Source organism: Coccinella septempunctata, chromosome 6, assembly GCF_907165205.1.
Source record: "Coccinella septempunctata chromosome 6, icCocSept1.1, whole genome shotgun sequence".
Lineage (NCBI taxonomy): Eukaryota > Metazoa > Arthropoda > Insecta > Coleoptera > Coccinellidae > Coccinella > Coccinella septempunctata.
In genome coordinates this window covers 24904880-24923746 of record NC_058194.1, presented here as the reverse complement: position 1 = coordinate 24923746, position 18867 = coordinate 24904880, and the positions used below count along the sequence as shown (strand labels likewise).

Sequence of the window (18867 nt, the reverse complement as noted above, 5' to 3'; positions counted from 1 at the left end):
CTACATTGAAATTGATAAAATGAAGAAATAGAAAAGCCACGTCATTTGAATTCATTGAACTAAAGAAAAAACTTTCTTTGGTTCAATGTTTGAATTGGGTTCAGTCGGTTACATTAGGTTAGGTAGAAAAATGAAGAATTAGGAGCCTCATCTCTTGGGTTGAATTCAATTTGTTACATCAGGTTGGTTAACGATATGGAGGATGCTCTTCCATAGTTAACAAACATGAATTAATTGAGCCGATTTCTTATTCAATAATTCTATTCAAAATTAAATCTACCGCGTGTTGCACGTTTCCTCCTGCTATTTGAAGAGCTCTGAAATTGAGTAAATCGTCAAATAGCCCCAATTCATGCATTTGATGAAGCTGAGTCGACAGACTGGATGGATTGTTCTCTAGGGCTTGTCCACCTTCGTCTCTTTGATCGTCTAAAACGTCCATAAGCACATCTTCAAAAATGTTACTATGGATTAACGTTCCTACAATACCACCATCATCCGAAAAGGAAAATAATGGTATATTATTATGATTGAAGCCAGATACATTGGGTGTATCGAAATCAATTTCTATATCATCAGATTCAGAATAATCTTCATCTGTTAGATGAACCGAAGAACGTAATCTTCCGTTCGTGTTTTTTATTACTTCGCGAATCAAATAATCCACAGACATAAGCAACGTTGGATGCTTCTTCAGCTGATCTTTCATTACACTGGGTTTCAGGATTGTTTCAAAAAGACTTATATCCTTGATAATTGACAATGCAACTAAATCTTCAGAGAGTTCAGGAATAGCATCCAAAAGATCAGTTATCGTTTCTCGTTTAATGACTCTCTGAAATTAGTTTGGAATGTATTTATTGAAAATTAATCATGGAAATCGGTTACCAGTATGATTTCTTTGAATCCAGGCTGCAAATAAGCCTCATTGTATTTTTCGAATATTTTCTGCAAATCTTTTTTTGGGTAATTTTCAGTCCTAGTATGTATGTCTTCCATTTTTATCATGAAAATTAGTGACTTATTGTCTTTTATATAATTGGAAATTTTTTCAAAGTTTTTCATAATAACTCCACGATAAATCAATTCTGTGGAAAGAAACCTTACTTTATCGATCTTCAAGGGAATTGGAACTTGAGATTGAAAACGGTAAGAAAAAAAAGCAGACATAATCTTCTACTCTTCACATGTTTCCTTATACACAGGAATGGTTACATATCTAGTTTCTGTATTTTCGAATACTTTTCTCAAGAATGAAATAAAATAATTCATAATAATATTACAACATTATCAAGATATCCATTAAACAATGTGGAGAGGTACCTATAAAGTTTTTTTGTTTATGAGGCTTAGCTAATTAATATTTTTGGAATTATTGGACAAATATTCTCACCTAATTTTTCTTCATCACTTATATGTAACATTTTCATAATTTTCAACTTGGCTGTTTCAACAACATCATTTTCCTCTAGATTATATATTTTGAAAGTATGTAGTTTTGTGGAGTTCCACCACCCTATATTCAAGCTATTCATTTTCTCTTTACAGTAAAATTGAAATTTTTGTTTGTTATTGACATTTTGATTTTCAAATTTTGAAACGAATTCCAAAGGAATCTTCCTAATTAGCGGAAAAAAATATTATTCAATGCTGGCATCAGTGTGTTAATTCTATATAAGAGCCAGATTCACACTCAATTCTCTAAATAGTCTAGTCTCTAGTCTCCTTGTCTTAATTTGAACGAAAGAGAAGCTATAAAAAGCATTTGAATGCTTCTTTTTTACTCCCTTGAAAACGATTTAAGCTTTGATTTAAGTTATAAGTCTTGGTTTTACGGTTTGTTCATCGCATGATATAAGAGATATAATAATGGTTTATCTCTCCATAGGTTGGTTGCAATAGGTTCGATAAAGAATTCTGAGGTATCTTTATTTTTTATCTTTTAGCAGTTTTTAGGACTGGCTTAAAAATCTAAGAGAAATTCAATGCTTATAAAAGTGCCATTCAAGAAAGAACCTTGATTCTGAAATTTGAATTTTGTAGTCTTTGGTATTTACTACGATTCACTGTTGTGTGAAGTTTCTCCTTTATTTACAGTTGTGAGATGATTGATTTGCTATTTCAAAAAAAAGAGGTTGATCTCTGGATTTATCATAATCTCACAGAACACATTTGACATTTATTCTCTCCTGGTGTTCTATGTTACCTGGTGTTCTATGGCTTAGAAATTTTGGCGGGAAACGCATTATGATGTGATATTTGAAAGTTAGGTTAAATTGTCAGGTTTATTTTTGTTTATTTGTTAAATTTCAAGATGAAATGTACAATTCCTGAAATTTCCTGGCATAACAGAGAACCTGTACTCAGTGTAGATTTGCATCCGGATGTTAACTCATCCTATAAGTTAGCTACTGGTGGTGGAGATTCTCATGTATTGATATGGGTGGTAAATATAGAAGAAAATGGGGCACTCAAACAAGAAGTAATATCAGATTTGAAGAGACATCAAAGATCAGTAAACGTTGTTAGATGGTCTCCTTCTGGAACATATTTGGCTTCTGCTGATGACGATGCCAATATTATCATTTGGCACATGAAAACCGATAATATCCCTTCATTAGATGATGAATCTAATGATAAAGAAGTATGGATTGTTTTAAAAATTCTAAGAGGCCACAAGGAAGATATTTATGATTTGTGCTGGTCACCGAATAGTCTGAAATTATTGTCAGGCTCTATAGATAATACAGCAATATTGTGGGATATGCAGAAAGGCAAGAGTGAGCAGATAATGACCGATCATAAAGGTTTCGTTCAAGGAGTAGCATGGGATCCAAAAAGTCAATACATTGCAACAATAAGTACTGATAGAGTATGTAGAATATTTGATACGAATGGTAAACATATCAAAGCTAGAATATCCAAAGGTACCTTACCAGTATCTCCAGAACATAATTTATATGAAAAAGAAGTTAAATATTTCCACGATGATACTTTCAAATCATTTTTCAGAAGATTATCTTTTTCACCTGATGGTTCAATACTGATTGTACCTTCAGGGCTTATTGTTCCTGATGAGGGTAAATCTATCAATTGTACCTATATTTTTGCAGTGGAGACAAATCTTCCTGCAGCTATTTTACCAACGGTGAAACAGTGTAGTACAGTAGTGAGATGTTGTCCAATTTATTTTGAATTAAGAGAAGATGGACCTGAACCTTATATCAATTTGCCATATAGAATCCTTTTTGCAATAGGAACAGATCATGATATAATTTTATATGATACTCAACAAAAAGCTCCATTTGCCAGGTTTAATAACATTCACTATACAAGGCTGACTGATTTGACATGGTCAAGTGATGGATTACTTCTAATAGCATCATCAACAGATGGGTTCTGCACTTTGATAACTTTTGAACCTGAAGAATTGGGAGTTCAGTATGTTAAGGAGGAAAGTGAAACTGAAGATAGTACATTGAATATGTCAATATTGGAGGATAAAGTGAATACTACCAAAACTCCAGAAGTTCAGGTGGCAAAAGTGAAAGAAGTTCAGGATAAACCAGTAGTTAAAGTTCTCACTCCAAGACGTGTGAAAAGACAATCAGTTCCAGAAAAAAATAAATCTATATTATCTTTTTTCAAGAAAGCAAATGACCAAAAGAAGGTGAATGAAGATACTAATGATCAGAATAAAAATAACCCAGATCCTGAACCAACAGAAATAGAAGAACCCAGTGCCAAAAAAACTAAAATTGATATTAACTGCGAAAAAATAGAACCTGAATTCACTGCGTCAAAGGTGGAAGAGAATTCTTCAACAAATTTGAAGAGCAGCACTCTGGCTGAAACAAATGTTGAATCTCCATATGTTAAATTAGAAAGATTAGATTTGAATATTGTTAAGAAACCCAGACGTATTACACCAAGTAGAGTTTCATGAACTCTTTCATTAGAATAGTTTTATTTTTATCCATGAAGTCCAGTATGAAAGCAGTAAAAGTTTCATGAACTGAGAATGACTTTTATGAACAAGCGAATTTTCTCATTAATTTCACTGCTCTACCTTGAGATAAAAAATTATTAAAATATCCTTTATTTATCTTGTACGATTTCATTTTAATGCAAGTTTCACACCTCTGTACATCTTAAACATTTCGAATTTTAAGATATTATCTATAATGTGAATAAAGAATTTTGTTGTTCATTTCGGTTTATTCAGTTTTCTAGTTTTCAGTTGTTGTCACGCATATTAATTAATGTACGACAGTGCTGACAACACAATCTGCAAGAAATAGCTTCGTTTTGTACGAATTCGAAGGTATATATAGTTGGCGCTACTGATTGGCCGTTCTTGACGTCATACTTTCGGTAAATCGAGCAAAGACAAATCTTGATGGTACCACCCACATATTAGTGTTATGTGGTACCAGTACAGACACTGGTATCTATACTGTGATAGTACCACCCATAAAGTAAGTAAAGTGGTCAAGTCGATGGGTGTGTTCTGTGGTACCAAAGAGGTTAATCTTTGGTGGTACCACCCTCCATAGATAGTACCCTTGTTTATATAAGGTCTATAAACAAGGATAGTACCAGAGACAAACTTTCTGGATAGTACCAGAGACCAGCTTTCTGGATAGTACCAGAGACCAACTTTCTGGATAGTACCAAAGATTATAGTCTAACCTAACCAATCTTTGCTTGGTAGTACCAAAGAGTAACAACTTTTACTCTTTGGTAGTACCAAGGAGATATCTCCTTGAGTAGGGGTAGTACTACTAGAGAGTAAACAAATAAGGGAGTTGTCACTCTTTGGTACTACTACTCTGTATTTGCAAAGAGGAATCTTTGGTATTTGTGTTCTCTAGCAGGGACTTGTTGTCTGTGTTTGTTTTGTAAATACAAATTATGGAAAATTCAAAAACATTAAAAACAATATGCATCACCCGTGTAAAGCAATTATTGGCGTCTCCAATATCAACTGCAAATTGCTTGTTCTTAGTATGAATTGTGTTATTTTTTTTCTATTCCTGATAATAGTTGTAAAAATGTTTTAGGAATTATGTTCTGCTGTAGAAACCTTAATAAAATTTACTTCAGAGTTTATAAAGACTCGGGATTATCAAGAACACAACTGCAACAGTACAATTTCAATTGTATTGAATTTTAATCAAGTGATAAGTTGCTTAGAATTCCTATCCAAAGTAATAAGAGAGGAAGGTCAAGTCAATTTAGAGTTACATGTAAGTATTTTTGATCTTTCTGTTATGATATTTGGCTTATATGATTTCAAGTAGGAGTGCAGAAAAATTGGTTCTAATAGACTGGAATTTTGTTTGGATCTTGTTGAAAAAACATTGATATCCGATGAAACATCAAATGAATTTGGTCAATTTTTGAAATGGATGGACAATGCTTTATATCATATTTCTGAGATTGATATTGAAAAACAAACCGTTTACACTATGTTGCAAAGCACAAAGAATATATTCGAGGGAATTTTAGCCCATGCCTTGTCCATCGCTCAGATATGCTTAGACAGGGACAGTACAATTATTAAAGGAAGTTGTCGAACTGTAAGTCTAGAAAGAGTTTCTTTATTATGTGCCTTGCATCCATTTTTTATTTTTTGTAGGTGTTGAATAGCCTAACTGACCTAGAGAATGAACTGCATAAAAATGAACCAAATAAAGCGATGATTTCTCTTTTTGTAAAAGATTGTAGCAACAAATTATGCTTGTTAGAAAGAAGGGTGGATATAGCTGTACTTAAACTCAGCCTCTTTGTATTTGCCAGATATTGCAAAGTTCTCGAAAAAATTCACAATTTTTGTGAGGTTAATTGTAAAAAACATTTTGATCAAGAAGCACTCAAATCTATTATAGCAGATTTTGATATACAGCTAGATAGAATATTTCAAATCGGACTATTTGCAGTATTTTGCTCTTCAAACATTAGAAGTGAGCAAAACACATTTGCCGTATTATATCTGAGTCATAGTTGTATGATCCAAATTGAAGAAATGTGTTTTTTGCAGGTGGAATCAACATAAAAAATTGTATGGCTAGTTTAGAATCATTGGAGCATGAATTAGTTCCTGCTATGCAAATGATATTGAGGAACGGTTCTACGACTCAGAGGATATCTGCCCTAATATTAAAGAATTACTGGATAGCTGAAGCAAATAAACTTAAAGTATCAGTTTATGAAATTATTGATCCCTTAGCATTTTGTGGAGTAAGAAGTTACATTTAATTTCTGCTTTCTATATTCATTAATACTCGTTTAGGTTATCCATGATGAAATATCCTCTGAAATTCATAGGATCGTTGAGGACTGTGACAAAAATAAAGATGAAACTGTCTTTGACAATATTTTCAATATTGGTAAAGTACTGGTTGAATTTTTACTAACAGTTGTAAGGGTTGAAGCTATTAAGGATGAACAAATCAAAGAAAGAATAAGAAAATGTAACGCAAGTATGTTGTTACATTTGAATAACTGCCATCATAATATATTCATTGAATACCTATTTTCAGTTACTTTAGAGATAGGAGCAGGGATTGATGTACTAGATGGTAATAATTCTATATCAAATGGTAGGTTGTTGAAAAGATGCAAAATTTTGCAATCACAAGTGGAAAAATTGTTAGTACTTTTAAAGAACCAGGATGAAGTGAGAAATGATGGTAACATATTATATGAAAATCTTGAAATATATTGATATGCTTCAATTCAAGATGTGGAAGGGAGAAAACATGACCCAACGTCAGATGAAGAAGATGAAACTCAGAATATGCTTTTCAGTCAAATAATGTGTAAAGGAAAGGAAATATTACAAAATAGAAGTATCATGTATAGGACACCTAAAAAATTATACCAAACATTTGGAGACTGCAATGATGGTAAGAAATCTCAAAATATATAGTTATAGAAGTTCATTTCAAAGAAAAATAAATTATATTCAAAATTTTTCTTTACATTATGGTTGATTAATCGCACAATAAATTTTCATTAAAATTCTTGCATTAGATCAGATACTGTTGTCAACTATACACTAATAAATAAAAGTCGAGTGTCTATAATTTTTGAGTATTTAATTTTTTTGGATGTTATCTAAACTCTTTGAAATTATATAAAATGAAATTAGTGAAGTTAAGCAAAGAAAATTCATCCTGCAAAGTAGACAGGCATAGCTAGTATCGATATTTTTGATCTGAATTTACAATTTAATTTACAGATCATCCAAATTCTATGGAATCTATGATGAAAAAGCCTGCTATTCCCCAAATGAATTTTTCTTTTCGATCATCAGATTCATTGAACCAAATAAGTTTTGAAAAAATTTTTGCAGACTTGAGTAAATTGACTACATCGGTTTCAGAGAAATAAGTGGCTCGGTTTTACCATAAAATTAAACATGAAATCTCATATCTCATTTCACCAGTATTAAATGTCTATATTCATCTCAATAAATCGAAAATATGGTATTCCAACGATCTTTTATTTGTTCAACCATCTCAAACTGGAGTTTTATAAATTGTATGAAGACAAAGAGTGATCATAACATCTTGAAATGAATGAATTGTTATTTTTCATCACAGGTAATAAAAGAGATGTTTTTCCTATAACAACATGAGACTGCTTTTTCCAACCTATATGGTAGTTAGTTTTGTAATGATTTTCCATCTTTTGTTTCATTCGTGTCCTATAAATTGGCACTTCAAAAACACTCTCATAAGGAAGGAATCTACGATTATTTTGAATCTCAATTTTCCTTCTAGTTTTTATCAACTGCTTTTTCATGTTTATGAAATCGATCATTCTGTTCTCTTCTGAAAAAAAATTGCATCAGAGTATTGGGTCGATTATTTGTCATCTGCCAAAATATGCCATTTTTTGTAAATGGCACAGGGTTTTAGGAGACTGAACTGAGAATAGAATTGGATTTTTTTTTAAATTCATGTAATATTCAAAACAGCTTTGGTTGAAATAGTATAAAGGATGTTAACTGAAGATGCAGGAGGTGAGCCTTCATCTTCATAATATTTGGTAAGGAAAGATGGCATCAATTAGGCATCCATTCTGAGATATGGAGTGCCAGTAATGGAATCTCCTTAATGAACACCCTGTATAATATTCTGATAACCTAATTAAAATTACCTGGTTCAGACTGTTGTGGCTTGCTGAGAAGAACACTGAAATTTGCGAGTTCTGGGAACTTATTGAATTTGCTTTCATAGATATTATTCTTTACAAGAATATAATACATCTCCTGCAAATAATTGAACTTAATTTTTTATTAAATATAAATTATACCACCATTTACCATTATGGGGTATCCATAAAGCTGCCAATCAAAAGAAAGTTCTTTGTAATTGGGTGAAGTTGCATCATAGCCATTCATCTTTTTGTCCTCTTCAATACTGAATCTAATAAAGAAAATGTCGAAATTTTTCAGAAAAATCTCAATAATAGCTTCGATTCCCAGGGCATTGACAATCATTAAAAATGATAAGTTATATTGAAAAGAGAGTTCTGGAAGTTTTTGTTTCAATTTTGCCAAAACATACTCTTTGAGCGGATATCTTCTACATAAAATAGCTAGTACCCAACACATTGGTTTTAGTACATCTGGATTCGTATAGGACTTCAATAACCGTTGTAAAATAAGTCTTACAAGTAATTTCAGCTGCAAAAAATGAAATTTTGATGAGACTGAAAATTTGCAGTATAACAATTTACCTGGTTTTCATCAGCTTCTGTGTTTCCTAATGGACTCATTTCCAAAGTTTCGATTAAATCCAATGCGTAAAATGTTAAAGAATTATATGTAACATCCTTTGATAGGAGAACGTATCCAAATTTATAAAGCCAATTTATAATAGGACCAATATTAGGATTGACGCTAATATTTTGAAGGGCCATTTTTCTCACCTCAATGTCATTGCTAACAACAGCTTCACATATAACATTGAAATAATTTTTGAGGGAGTTATTTGGTTCTTTACTTTCTGGTAGCCATTTTTTATGTACCACTGGTCTGAAGGGTTGAGAATATGCTAATTCTTCCTCTGCCACTTCTATAAGATTCACTTTAGGATCCTAAAATATGTCTTGTTAAATTATCTCCTGAATTTGAGAGTGATATAATATGCATCCAAAAAATTTCGTCATCAAGTAGGCTATGATGGAATTGTGAAGGTTGATATTTAGTGTCTAAACATATTTCTTAGCTTGTACCACCACATTCTGTAATTCAAAGAGTGTAACGATATTATAACAATCTAGCATAATTTCCCAAATAAAAACTTTTCAAAAAAAATTATAACTGATCTGTAAGAAAACAAAAATGTTATAGTGATAGTTAAGCCTCATATTCAAGCACAGAATATCAACCTTAAAATTTCATAGCCTACTTGAGAACATATTTTTTTAAACACACATTACAATTGGGATACTTCAATTTAAAGTACCAATTTAATATTACATCTAAGAAAAGACAATTTTGATCAGCAAGTGGAATCCATAATGGGTCAGATGGAGCGCCATAAATTTTTTCTATTTGTAAGTCTTGAAATGTTTCCTCGATATCTGTCCTATTTATACCACTTCTATTTGATATAAATGCTCTATTAGCTGCTTGCTACAAATCAGAATGGGATTATATCAGAGAAATTACTGATTTGCAATAAAAACTCACATGAATTATATACCTCAACTTATAGTTCAAATCTTCTGCTAATATTTCACATGATTCTTCTGAAAGTAAGTCAGGAAATGTAATATGTTCAGCAGCTACTTTTATACTTTCAATGGACAGTCCAGCATACCTTTTAGAATGAGTATCCTGAAATATAATTCAGTCATGTCATTTAAACTGCAAAAATTTAAAATTAAAATGAATTAAAAATAGCATGAAATAAATATTTACTTTTATAGGCAAAGTTCTTTCAATTATGTTTAGATTATGACTATCTTGATTTACTGTATGGGATTTGCGTTTATCCCTTTCCTTAGTACTTCTCTTTGCTTTTGAAGAAGCTGCTCTCACTGATTGGGACATAATCTGGTGCTTATAGGATAACAGTGACTGAGAAATCTTTTTCTATATATATATCGATCAAATTCTTTCCATTACATGAAATACTGAGTTGGAACAGTTAAAACACAACCTGAAAATCCAATGTCCATTCAATTCACAATATTTTGTTCAAAAAATGGAAATCCATTGCATTTGGCTTCAGGACAGGAATTACCAAGAAATTACGGAATACCTACACTAATTTTCATAAAGATTACCACCATTGGATTTAACCGAATTGAAAATTCAGCACTTTATTATTGTGAATATCTGTTAAAAGACAACACGAACATAATAGTAATATAAAAGGCCAATTTATATCAAGCAGGTACTCTTTCCGTTTTCCATTTACAATTATTTAATATAGTTATAGTTGTTCCATCACCATCACATCAAATCTTGAATTTTGTTTATGTTATGATAACATTGATAACAGACTGTTACAATTTTTGACAATGACAAAATAAGTTCTGTCATATGTCAGGCAAATATGTTCTGACACTTCTGACACCCACGGATTAAAAATTGATACTTGAGATTCTGACACCCCTCTGTGCTGTAAATATTAAACTCAATGAATGGCTCTTAAACTCAGATCAATGAAAATTATTGATCTTAGGTCTAAAAATTGTTAACTGTGACGTTTTGAATGTACTGTCACTTGTCATTGTGAACTTTACACTGACAAGTGACAATACATTTACACAACACCGTGTGAACATCATACTGACAAGTGACAGTACATTTACACAACAATGTGAACATCATACTGACAAGTGACAGTACATTTACACAACATTGTGAACATCATACTGACAAGTGACAGTACATTTACACGAATCGCATTGGATTTGGCGGTATGATGAATAGGCCATTCTGGAAATATTTTATACAGGCGATCATTTGTGACAACATTTTAACAACTCCAGACTCCAACTCTAGTTGTCGAATGCGTGAACAACAAGGAGTTAGTCGTATATCTTTTTACTTGTGCCGTTTGTAGAATTTCGAAAGGAAAATTCAATATAGGAGCAAACGTAAGAAAACAAGTTTCTATTTTTGGTGCGGACCACCCATCCTTCAATCATTATTTTTATCAGGATCAGGGCCCCCATTTGTTGGACACCTCCATGGGTTGGGACATTGCATAGGTTTGATCAAGAACGATGCGACTTGGATTTATATATATTTATTAAAGACAAAATATTACAATAAACTATATAGGTAATAAAAGTACCTCGTTCTTATACATAGGTAGGTATAATTTTTACAATAATGTTTAAAAATCAATAAAATTTCATTAAAATCTACAGTAGGTAATTTGTAATAATAAAAATGATCTATATTTACAAAATCTGAAATTATCATTTGACAGTATCACCAATATTACAATATGTTTAATTTTTGTAACTATTATTTACATATTCAACAAAATTTCTTATTACTGCACAGTAGGAATATTCAAACAACGCGTAAATATTTGTGAAGAAACCAATACCTAAACAAATGCAACCATTCAACATCCATTTAACAATCAAGTAAGATAATATATAACTATTTCAATGAGCTAACGTGAATAGGATTTGATATTGACAGATATCACATATTTTGGACGAACGGATAATTTGCTTGCTTGCTACCTGGATTGAACTTGTATTTTACTCATATTCAATATGCAGTTTATTTTGTGCTTTAGATTTCCTGAATTCAATTTCAACATAGAATCTACACATAAATGTAACATCGCTGAGTTGAAAACCTGGGAATTTCCAATATTGATTTGCCCACTGAGTTTAGATTATCTTTAAAGACACATTTGACTTTAGGTACAACGTTTTACACCCATTACATTAATTTGATACAATTTGGAAAATTAAACTTACAATCACAGAATGTTAAAACAAAATTTACAAAGGACTAAACTAGTTTGTTTCATGACAAACTCATGTGATGAAAAGAATTTATGAAACCTGAAAAATTGGCAGTGAAACGTAAATTTTATCAGGGAACTAATTTCAAATTCAAAATTTATTTTTTCAGTTGACAATTGATATTTTTATCATGAAACAGCTAATTTTTTAAAATTCGAAATTATGGAATAAATACTATACAGAATGTACACTTAAAAATATAGTTTACAAGAAAACACAGGACCCAATAACATAAGTACAATATTTTGAATATTACACGAAAATGGAAAACTGATAAATGATGAAATCTTCTCATTCTTTTACTGTGTACATCTGAGATCAAAACCGATAATAGTTGCCTGAAACACTCTGTAAAAGAATATAGAGAGCTAAATTTCAAATATTTGTGCTCGTTTCTCTTCGAAACCCTACCAATTTAATGCAGGCACCAACCAGTCTCATAACCATTAAGAGCACCTCAAACTACCCTCAAACTAGGGCCCCAAAGAAGAAAAAGAATGCAATTCTACTTATGTGTACTTACTTCTCAACTGATTTGAATTGGATGAAGAATTGCTAATTTTAGAACAAAGTAAATTTCCAGGACTCTACACTGAATTATGGGCCCTAGTGAAGTTAAACATATCACATTATCCAAAGCAAGGGATCGTCATCATTTCTAAATTAATCCAGATTTTATTATAAAATACCTAGAGAAACCACTTTTTTATATTATTTAAACATAATATTTTTATGTTTTTCATATATCTTTGATTTATTTCAATTTTGAGCAATCATTATAAAAAACTTCATAAGATAATATATTAACTCTCAGTTGAATAAATCCAATGAATACTTATTCGAAAATATGAATATTTCAGAATGATTCTAATATTCAATAGATCCATTATTTATAATATACAGCTGCCCTTCTACTTAATGCACAACAGAATTTTTTTACATATTGTAGATGTTGAAATGAGTTTAATTCGGTTTCTTTTGATAATGAAATATGACTTTTCATTAAGCTCTGATGCAGTGCTGACTTTAATATGTAGTTAAGCAATTCCATGAAAAATAGTATCAATAATTTTTCACCTAAACAATTTCCTAAAAATTCATCTCAGTCGAAAATACTACCAAAATACCTTTCCTCTCTTTCTTATCACATGTCATTCGATTTATAATTTCATTCTTTTTCACTACACAAACTAATTTCCCTTATTTTTGCTGATCACATGTTCATTAGTTCTAGTAAAAATCTCTTTAGGTTACCAACAACAATAAATTTATTTCAAATAAAAAAATCTTTCAAAGAGCAATAAAGTTGGAAAAATTGACATATTTGGACCAGATAACTTTTTATTATATGTATTCAATAGTTCTGCTTTAATTTGTCATTTATTTCATGTCACCAAAACACTTTATCATAAATATTTTTGTCGGAATTCAAAGTTGTTCAGGGTTGGACGAAATATTTTCATGGATATTAACGAGAAGTGATGCATCAAGTTGTTCAGGAATCTCTAGTTAAACTTCCCAATATTAAGAATATGATTTTTTTTTGTGAGATTTGCCTGTGGAACTGAATCTATATTCTGTTCAAGGCTTTCCGAGTTTTTATTATATGTGAATACATGATTGTTGATGTAATCAACAGGGCAATGAGAATATAGGGGCAAGTACAAAATGGAAAAAACTTTGGCAGGAAAAAAATCCACAACCGCAATGTTAAAAATTCACAGTCACAATCGGATTGTTGTCCTCATTCTCTTCATAAAATTCACCACTTTCAACATACCATGAGATCGTCCATAGTTGGTAAACTTGTACGAGGTACTAGAACCCTATTCGTTGTAAAAATTTCACAGTCAACTTGTTCATTAGGTCAAGTCCTCAGCATATTCTCTTTGAGTCGTATGTACAGGGATAAAATTTAATGTTTTCACACTTTTTGTTACTTAATAAATTAAATTATTTGTTGTACTATCGAAGCATTGGTGCGTCCATTTCAATTCGATCACACGCCCGTACAGTCTATTTCTACAATATCTTTGGGCACCTCAACAAATTGATAGACTAACCGTTGGCCATCCACTTTAGCTAGGATACCTCTCTGGTAGTAGTACCTTAGAGCTCGGCCCATTGTCTCGTAATTCATATCTGGCTTGTTCTTGTGCATGCCCCATAACCTGGATACAGCTTTTGAGTCGACCAACTTGAAAACCCCTTTTTCCCTATTTGTCCACTTTATATATCTTGGACAGTACTCTCGATCTTGGAGGAGTTTCAACAGGAACTCCCATAGATACGTCGTGGACCCCTCTCGGCTTTTCCTTTTAACAGATCCAGGTTCACCTATCCTCTGTTTTTTGATTTTCTTTATTTTCCTAGGCGGGAAACCAAGCATGTAAGAATCGTCGTAGACGCTTGAAGATGCTGCTTGTATCACTGATGTTGGGATGGAGTGCCTCATGGTCGGTGATGGGGGGGATGGTGTTGTAAATGGTGATGGTATACTATTGTGGTGATGCATATGTTGAGTCTGCTGGACGTGGTGGTGTTGGAGAAGGTAGCTGTTGTAGTTTTCTGGTACTGAAAGGAAAAAAGAACCTTTTAATTTTGATCATCCATATACTGATTATCAGTTTTTAATTCAAAAAAAAATTCAAGGAGCCGCTGGAATTATATAAATAGTTTTGTTTTCTGTACGGTTCAGAATGGTATAGAAAACTGAACGTGCACATATATTTTGGCGGACGTCGAAATATATCTGCGCTTGCTCTGTACATCTGATGATTTAAATGAACTGACAAAAACCAATTGCCCTTAAAATTTTATATGCCTTTGTCGACCGAGAAGTTTCAACAAAGGATAGTTTTCAAGACAAATATAATTTGACTTCCAACAGATAGTTTGTTTTGGTCATCCCACAAACTTGAATATCTCTTGAAACATATATGACTAAAGCAGAGTTCAAATATTAAAAATATATATATATTTGTTACAAAAGTAGTATATTTTGTGTCAATATTTAATTTTTGTTCAGTAGTTCGAGAATGTTCAAATGATTTAGTTGCTATCATATAATATATTTATATATTATATATATTATTGTCCCTCAGGATTCCAGGCATTTAAGATGGAATAGTCTGAACGACTGCTTCTCTGGGAAAGATTCAGGAGAAGTGATGCAAATTTTCAGTGAATCCTCCAGGGAATGGTGTAATTCTGTGATGGCGCTCTTCGCCAGTCTAGCAGCAAGACGAGGGGGACAGGAGGAAGTGAGAACGTTGACCAGGAAACGACGATCTGTCGGTAACCTTCAACCGAGCCTGTCCTTGCAGCAGCAAGAATAGATGCAGATATTCGCGGTGCATTCACGTTCCATCGAGACTACAGTCAACTAATGCGCCATTATTCGTTCGCAAATCGAGATCGATTGGCTTAATCGGCAGAGATGAATGGGGCACGATTGTTGTAATGGTATCAATTAGACCTGTCGCATTCACGAGCATGCATGTCTGTATGGTCCTTTGCTTGGATACCTGGGCGTATGGTCGGATCTGTCTGAGCTTCCGGCGGCAAAGTAGTAATTTTTTTCGATATTTTTTATGTTCACAACATCGGCCATGATCCAGGTTAAATTCTTCTTGAAAAACGCCAATTCTTAAAACTTCCAACCGCAGGGAAGTCAAACTTTACACACCCGTTCTAACGGGGGCTGCTGATACCAATTTTATAATTAATATGCAGTTATGGCACATAATCTGGAAAGAACCAAAATGATGATGGCTGCAAATTTTTGGGGACATATATCATGTTCACCAGTCATAGTTCAACTTAGGTCGCTTAGGGACCAAGACGAGGACCAAGATCAGATAGAATAGACAGTCCCTATATTCCTCGCGCCTCTGCCGATTTCGCAATGCAGTTTCCTTCTCTTTGTGTGCAAATTATACCGTCTCTTATCTTTTTTCGGATGGGCCACTCGCTTTCTTATACGGACCCGTTTCGAGATCAACGGCCCCATGACATTGTCACGCGTTTGGTTCAGGTAATCCCTTGTCTGGGTTCGTCTTTAGTCCGGAACGCCCTCTAATTCGATTCTTTTGTCTCGCGAAAATTGTCATCCTGCATACATCGTGCATGAATGTGATGAGCGCGGGACCTTGAGCAATGCAATGTATAAATTTTAGGTTAGGCACGGCACGAAATAGGCAAAATGATGTCTAATGCTGTATATTCTGATACCCTCCAAAAACGCGTCACTGCCTGGGCCGTTTTTTAATTTGGACTCGATTTTCTTCATCCTCTGCTTTCTGCAGTTGTATATTCCGGATTGAGGTAACGCTGAGGGGCAAACAAACCATCTATGACATCTATGATCACAAACCTTCTTATTGCACGAGTCAACATTGTCAATAATAGTTTTTCTCATACCACACCTTCATATCAGAATTATGAGATAAATAATATTCTTTGAACGATATATTCCTCAGAAAATTCATGAGGATTCATAAAAACGAAATCACAAAAACACTAGTTTGCCCCTCAGGCAAAATGGCGGTTGTGTCAAAGTCAGATGATCCGAAATTTCCTTAAGAAATGACCCATGAACCCTATAAACATGGGTTTTTCATCCTCAAATAAAAAAAGAGTAGGTTACCTAGTACAAAGAACCATGGCGAATGTAACAAACGTTATAAGCAGTTTGCGTCAACTTGAAGAAAAATAACCTGAGTATGTGCCGAAACAACATTCGAAGGGAATGCTTGCCATCAAGGAATATAACGGATATTGGAAAACAAAGGATAAGTCCTTCACTGATAACTTTAACCGGAAAAACAACTTCCCTACCTAGACAAACATCATTTTATTCAAAAAGAAGAAAAATGTTCGCTTCCCAGGCCTGCATGGAATAAAAAGAACCGTACAGCAGCTTGTAGAATTTCAAAAGGGCAGCTCCAGTAACTGGCGAAGTAGCGAAAGCAAAATGCGGATCGAATCTGATACAGCTTTCTAGAAACGGAATACCACACAAAAACAAAACAAGAGCAAAACAGACCCCGTCCGGGGAGCCGTAATAGGCAACGCAAAAAAATCTAATGAATGATAATTAATAAAGCCGTATCAATAACTTTATAAATCACATTTTTCAGGCCCCAAGTGAAGAAGAGAAAAACAATTGCACGCAATCAGCAATTTCCGGTCGCCAACGTTACGAAAACAAAAAAAGAAGCGCATATAAGATGGCAAGTGCAAGTAGTGAAGGTCATATGACGGGCGCATGTGCAATAGTTATAATTATATCATTGCAAGTGCTGGAGAGTGGGCCGTGTCTGGAGGGGCGGGAGGCTTTTGGGGTGACCGTCCGGACCAAGGTCTGATCAGGGGCGTACTGGAGGAGGAATCGCAAATCACGTCTCATCCGTGCATCCGTAATTTCAATTTTTCTTAGAAATTTCTCTCTACCATTGAAATAACAATAGGTTATACAGGGTATTATGAGTGAATAATGGGAGAAATTTCATACTTTCTCGATTAATATGAAATATCATCATTATTGATGATCTACTCAAATTATATTCAACTGATCAAAATGGAGTGACGGACAATAATTACAAGAATCTAATTTGCAGTGTCTATCAACTTTTATAGCAGTTGGTGGGCGCATATTTGAGATGTTTAGATTGAACTGGAAAGCGGGGCTGCAAATTCATCAAAAAAATGATTTTGACAGTTGCGTGACTTTCAACTTGTTTTAAAAATTTTAAAATTTCCTTTTCAGTGCATTCGCTAGAATATAATGAGGCAAAATACACCTTCACACATCACAAGAAGAGTTTGATAGGAAGGTACAAGGTACCTACTCACTTAGAAAAGTGAAGAAAGTGAACGTTTTTGATGGACCAATTTTAAGTACCCACACAGCAACAAAAATCAGAAACTTTCCATTCACAAGTTCTAGTAAGAAAATTAACAGTTCGAAGTAATTTAACAACCATTCGCTCATTGGCAAATGTAGAAGGACTACTATGTACACCACAATCTGGTCACGTTGGATCTCCATTACCTTGTATTATTTTCATACACTTTTTCGATGAAAAACAAACCAGATTGTCTTCCGCCTCATTGAAAGGATTATGATGGGATAGGTATCATCCGTTACTTCATAAGGAATTTCGATGATGTGAGGTAGGTGGCGCTATATTATGATGAGAATTACAGTGACTATATACATCCATAGTGGCGACAACTGGTCATAAAACTGTCAAAAATCCGCCATGTTAGAAATTCTATGCAAATACCAGTCATTTTGACGTCCGATAAAACATGGCGGATCAACCAATAGAAAATAAGACAGCCTATGTCGCCACTGTGTGGGGTATATAGTCACTGTAATGAGAATGAAGTATCATAATGAAGAATAAACAAAAATGATAGCCATTGGCATTTCCTACATTAAAAATATAGCAGCCAAGACGTTTTCATACTATTTTGATCATGCCAAAAGAGATTGATCTATTAGTTTATACAAATAAAAATATATGAAGTTTCTTCTTCGATGAACTATCCGCCACAGGAATATTAATGGGAAATTCGATAACATCTCATGAGCACAGAATTCCTCCACCTCAAAAAAAACATTGAACAAAATCGATATTTCACACATGAATACCTAGGATCGTTTCAAACTGTCATAAAGATAATGAAGAAAAAAGACGTATAAATGCAGACGGCACATAGTCATTTAGCTAACGGAAACGAACTTCCAGCCTTCGATAAAAGCGAATTTCAAATTTCCTGTTCCAAGCGAATAAGTGGAGATCGGCGGCAACAAATCTCATTAAATTGGTTTATTTT

General features: G+C 33.2%; 4 protein-coding genes across 7 annotated transcripts in view; 1 reads left to right on the top strand and 3 right to left on the bottom strand.

Annotated features, from left to right (window-relative positions):
- Positions 1 to 94: 94 nt before the first annotated feature.
- On the bottom strand, positions 95 to 1613 carry LOC123315470. Its single transcript, XM_044901166.1, has 3 exons — positions 1394 to 1613; positions 889 to 1088; positions 95 to 835 (listed from the first exon to the last, which is right to left on the bottom strand). The coding sequence occupies exons 1-3, from the start codon at positions 1533 to 1535 to the stop codon at positions 248 to 250; spliced, it is 930 nt and encodes a 309-aa protein (XP_044757101.1). The 5' UTR covers positions 1536 to 1613; the 3' UTR covers positions 95 to 247.
- A 611-nt stretch (positions 1614 to 2224) lies between these two features.
- LOC123316005 lies at positions 2225 to 7502 on the top strand. The gene is made up of 9 exons (XM_044901915.1): positions 2225 to 3943; positions 5064 to 5249; positions 5304 to 5582; positions 5642 to 5966; positions 6044 to 6243; positions 6296 to 6485; positions 6546 to 6695; positions 6747 to 6911; positions 7247 to 7502. Exons 1-9 carry the CDS (start codon positions 2315 to 2317, stop codon positions 7396 to 7398), a joined length of 3276 nt encoding a protein of 1091 aa, XP_044757850.1. The 5' UTR covers positions 2225 to 2314; the 3' UTR covers positions 7399 to 7502.
- Positions 7492 to 10667, bottom strand: LOC123315514. 2 transcript variants are annotated; one of them, XM_044901231.1, is made up of 8 exons: positions 10288 to 10667; positions 9941 to 10181; positions 9710 to 9856; positions 9452 to 9652; positions 8752 to 9111; positions 8336 to 8698; positions 8170 to 8281; positions 7492 to 7841 (listed from the first exon to the last, which is right to left on the bottom strand). In XM_044901231.1, the coding sequence occupies exons 2-8, from the start codon at positions 10070 to 10072 to the stop codon at positions 7540 to 7542; spliced, it is 1617 nt and encodes a 538-aa protein (XP_044757166.1). In that variant the 5' UTR covers positions 10073 to 10181; positions 10288 to 10667; the 3' UTR covers positions 7492 to 7539. The 2 variants fall into 2 exon arrangements, with proteins under 2 accessions (XP_044757166.1, XP_044757167.1); XM_044901232.1 differs by having other exon boundaries at positions 9497 to 9652; positions 10288 to 10655.
- A 596-nt stretch (positions 10668 to 11263) lies between these two features.
- The window catches only part of LOC123315515 (ecdysone-induced protein 74EF), a 200084-nt gene continuing 192480 nt past the window's right edge, over positions 11264 to 18867 (bottom strand). For all 3 annotated transcript variants that reach the window (XM_044901233.1, XM_044901234.1, XM_044901236.1), the window contains one exon: positions 11264 to 14595. In XM_044901233.1, coding sequence (XP_044757168.1) covers positions 14021 to 14595 — 575 coding nt within the window. In that variant the 3' untranslated portion in view covers positions 11264 to 14020. The remainder of the gene's footprint in view (positions 14596 to 18867) is intronic.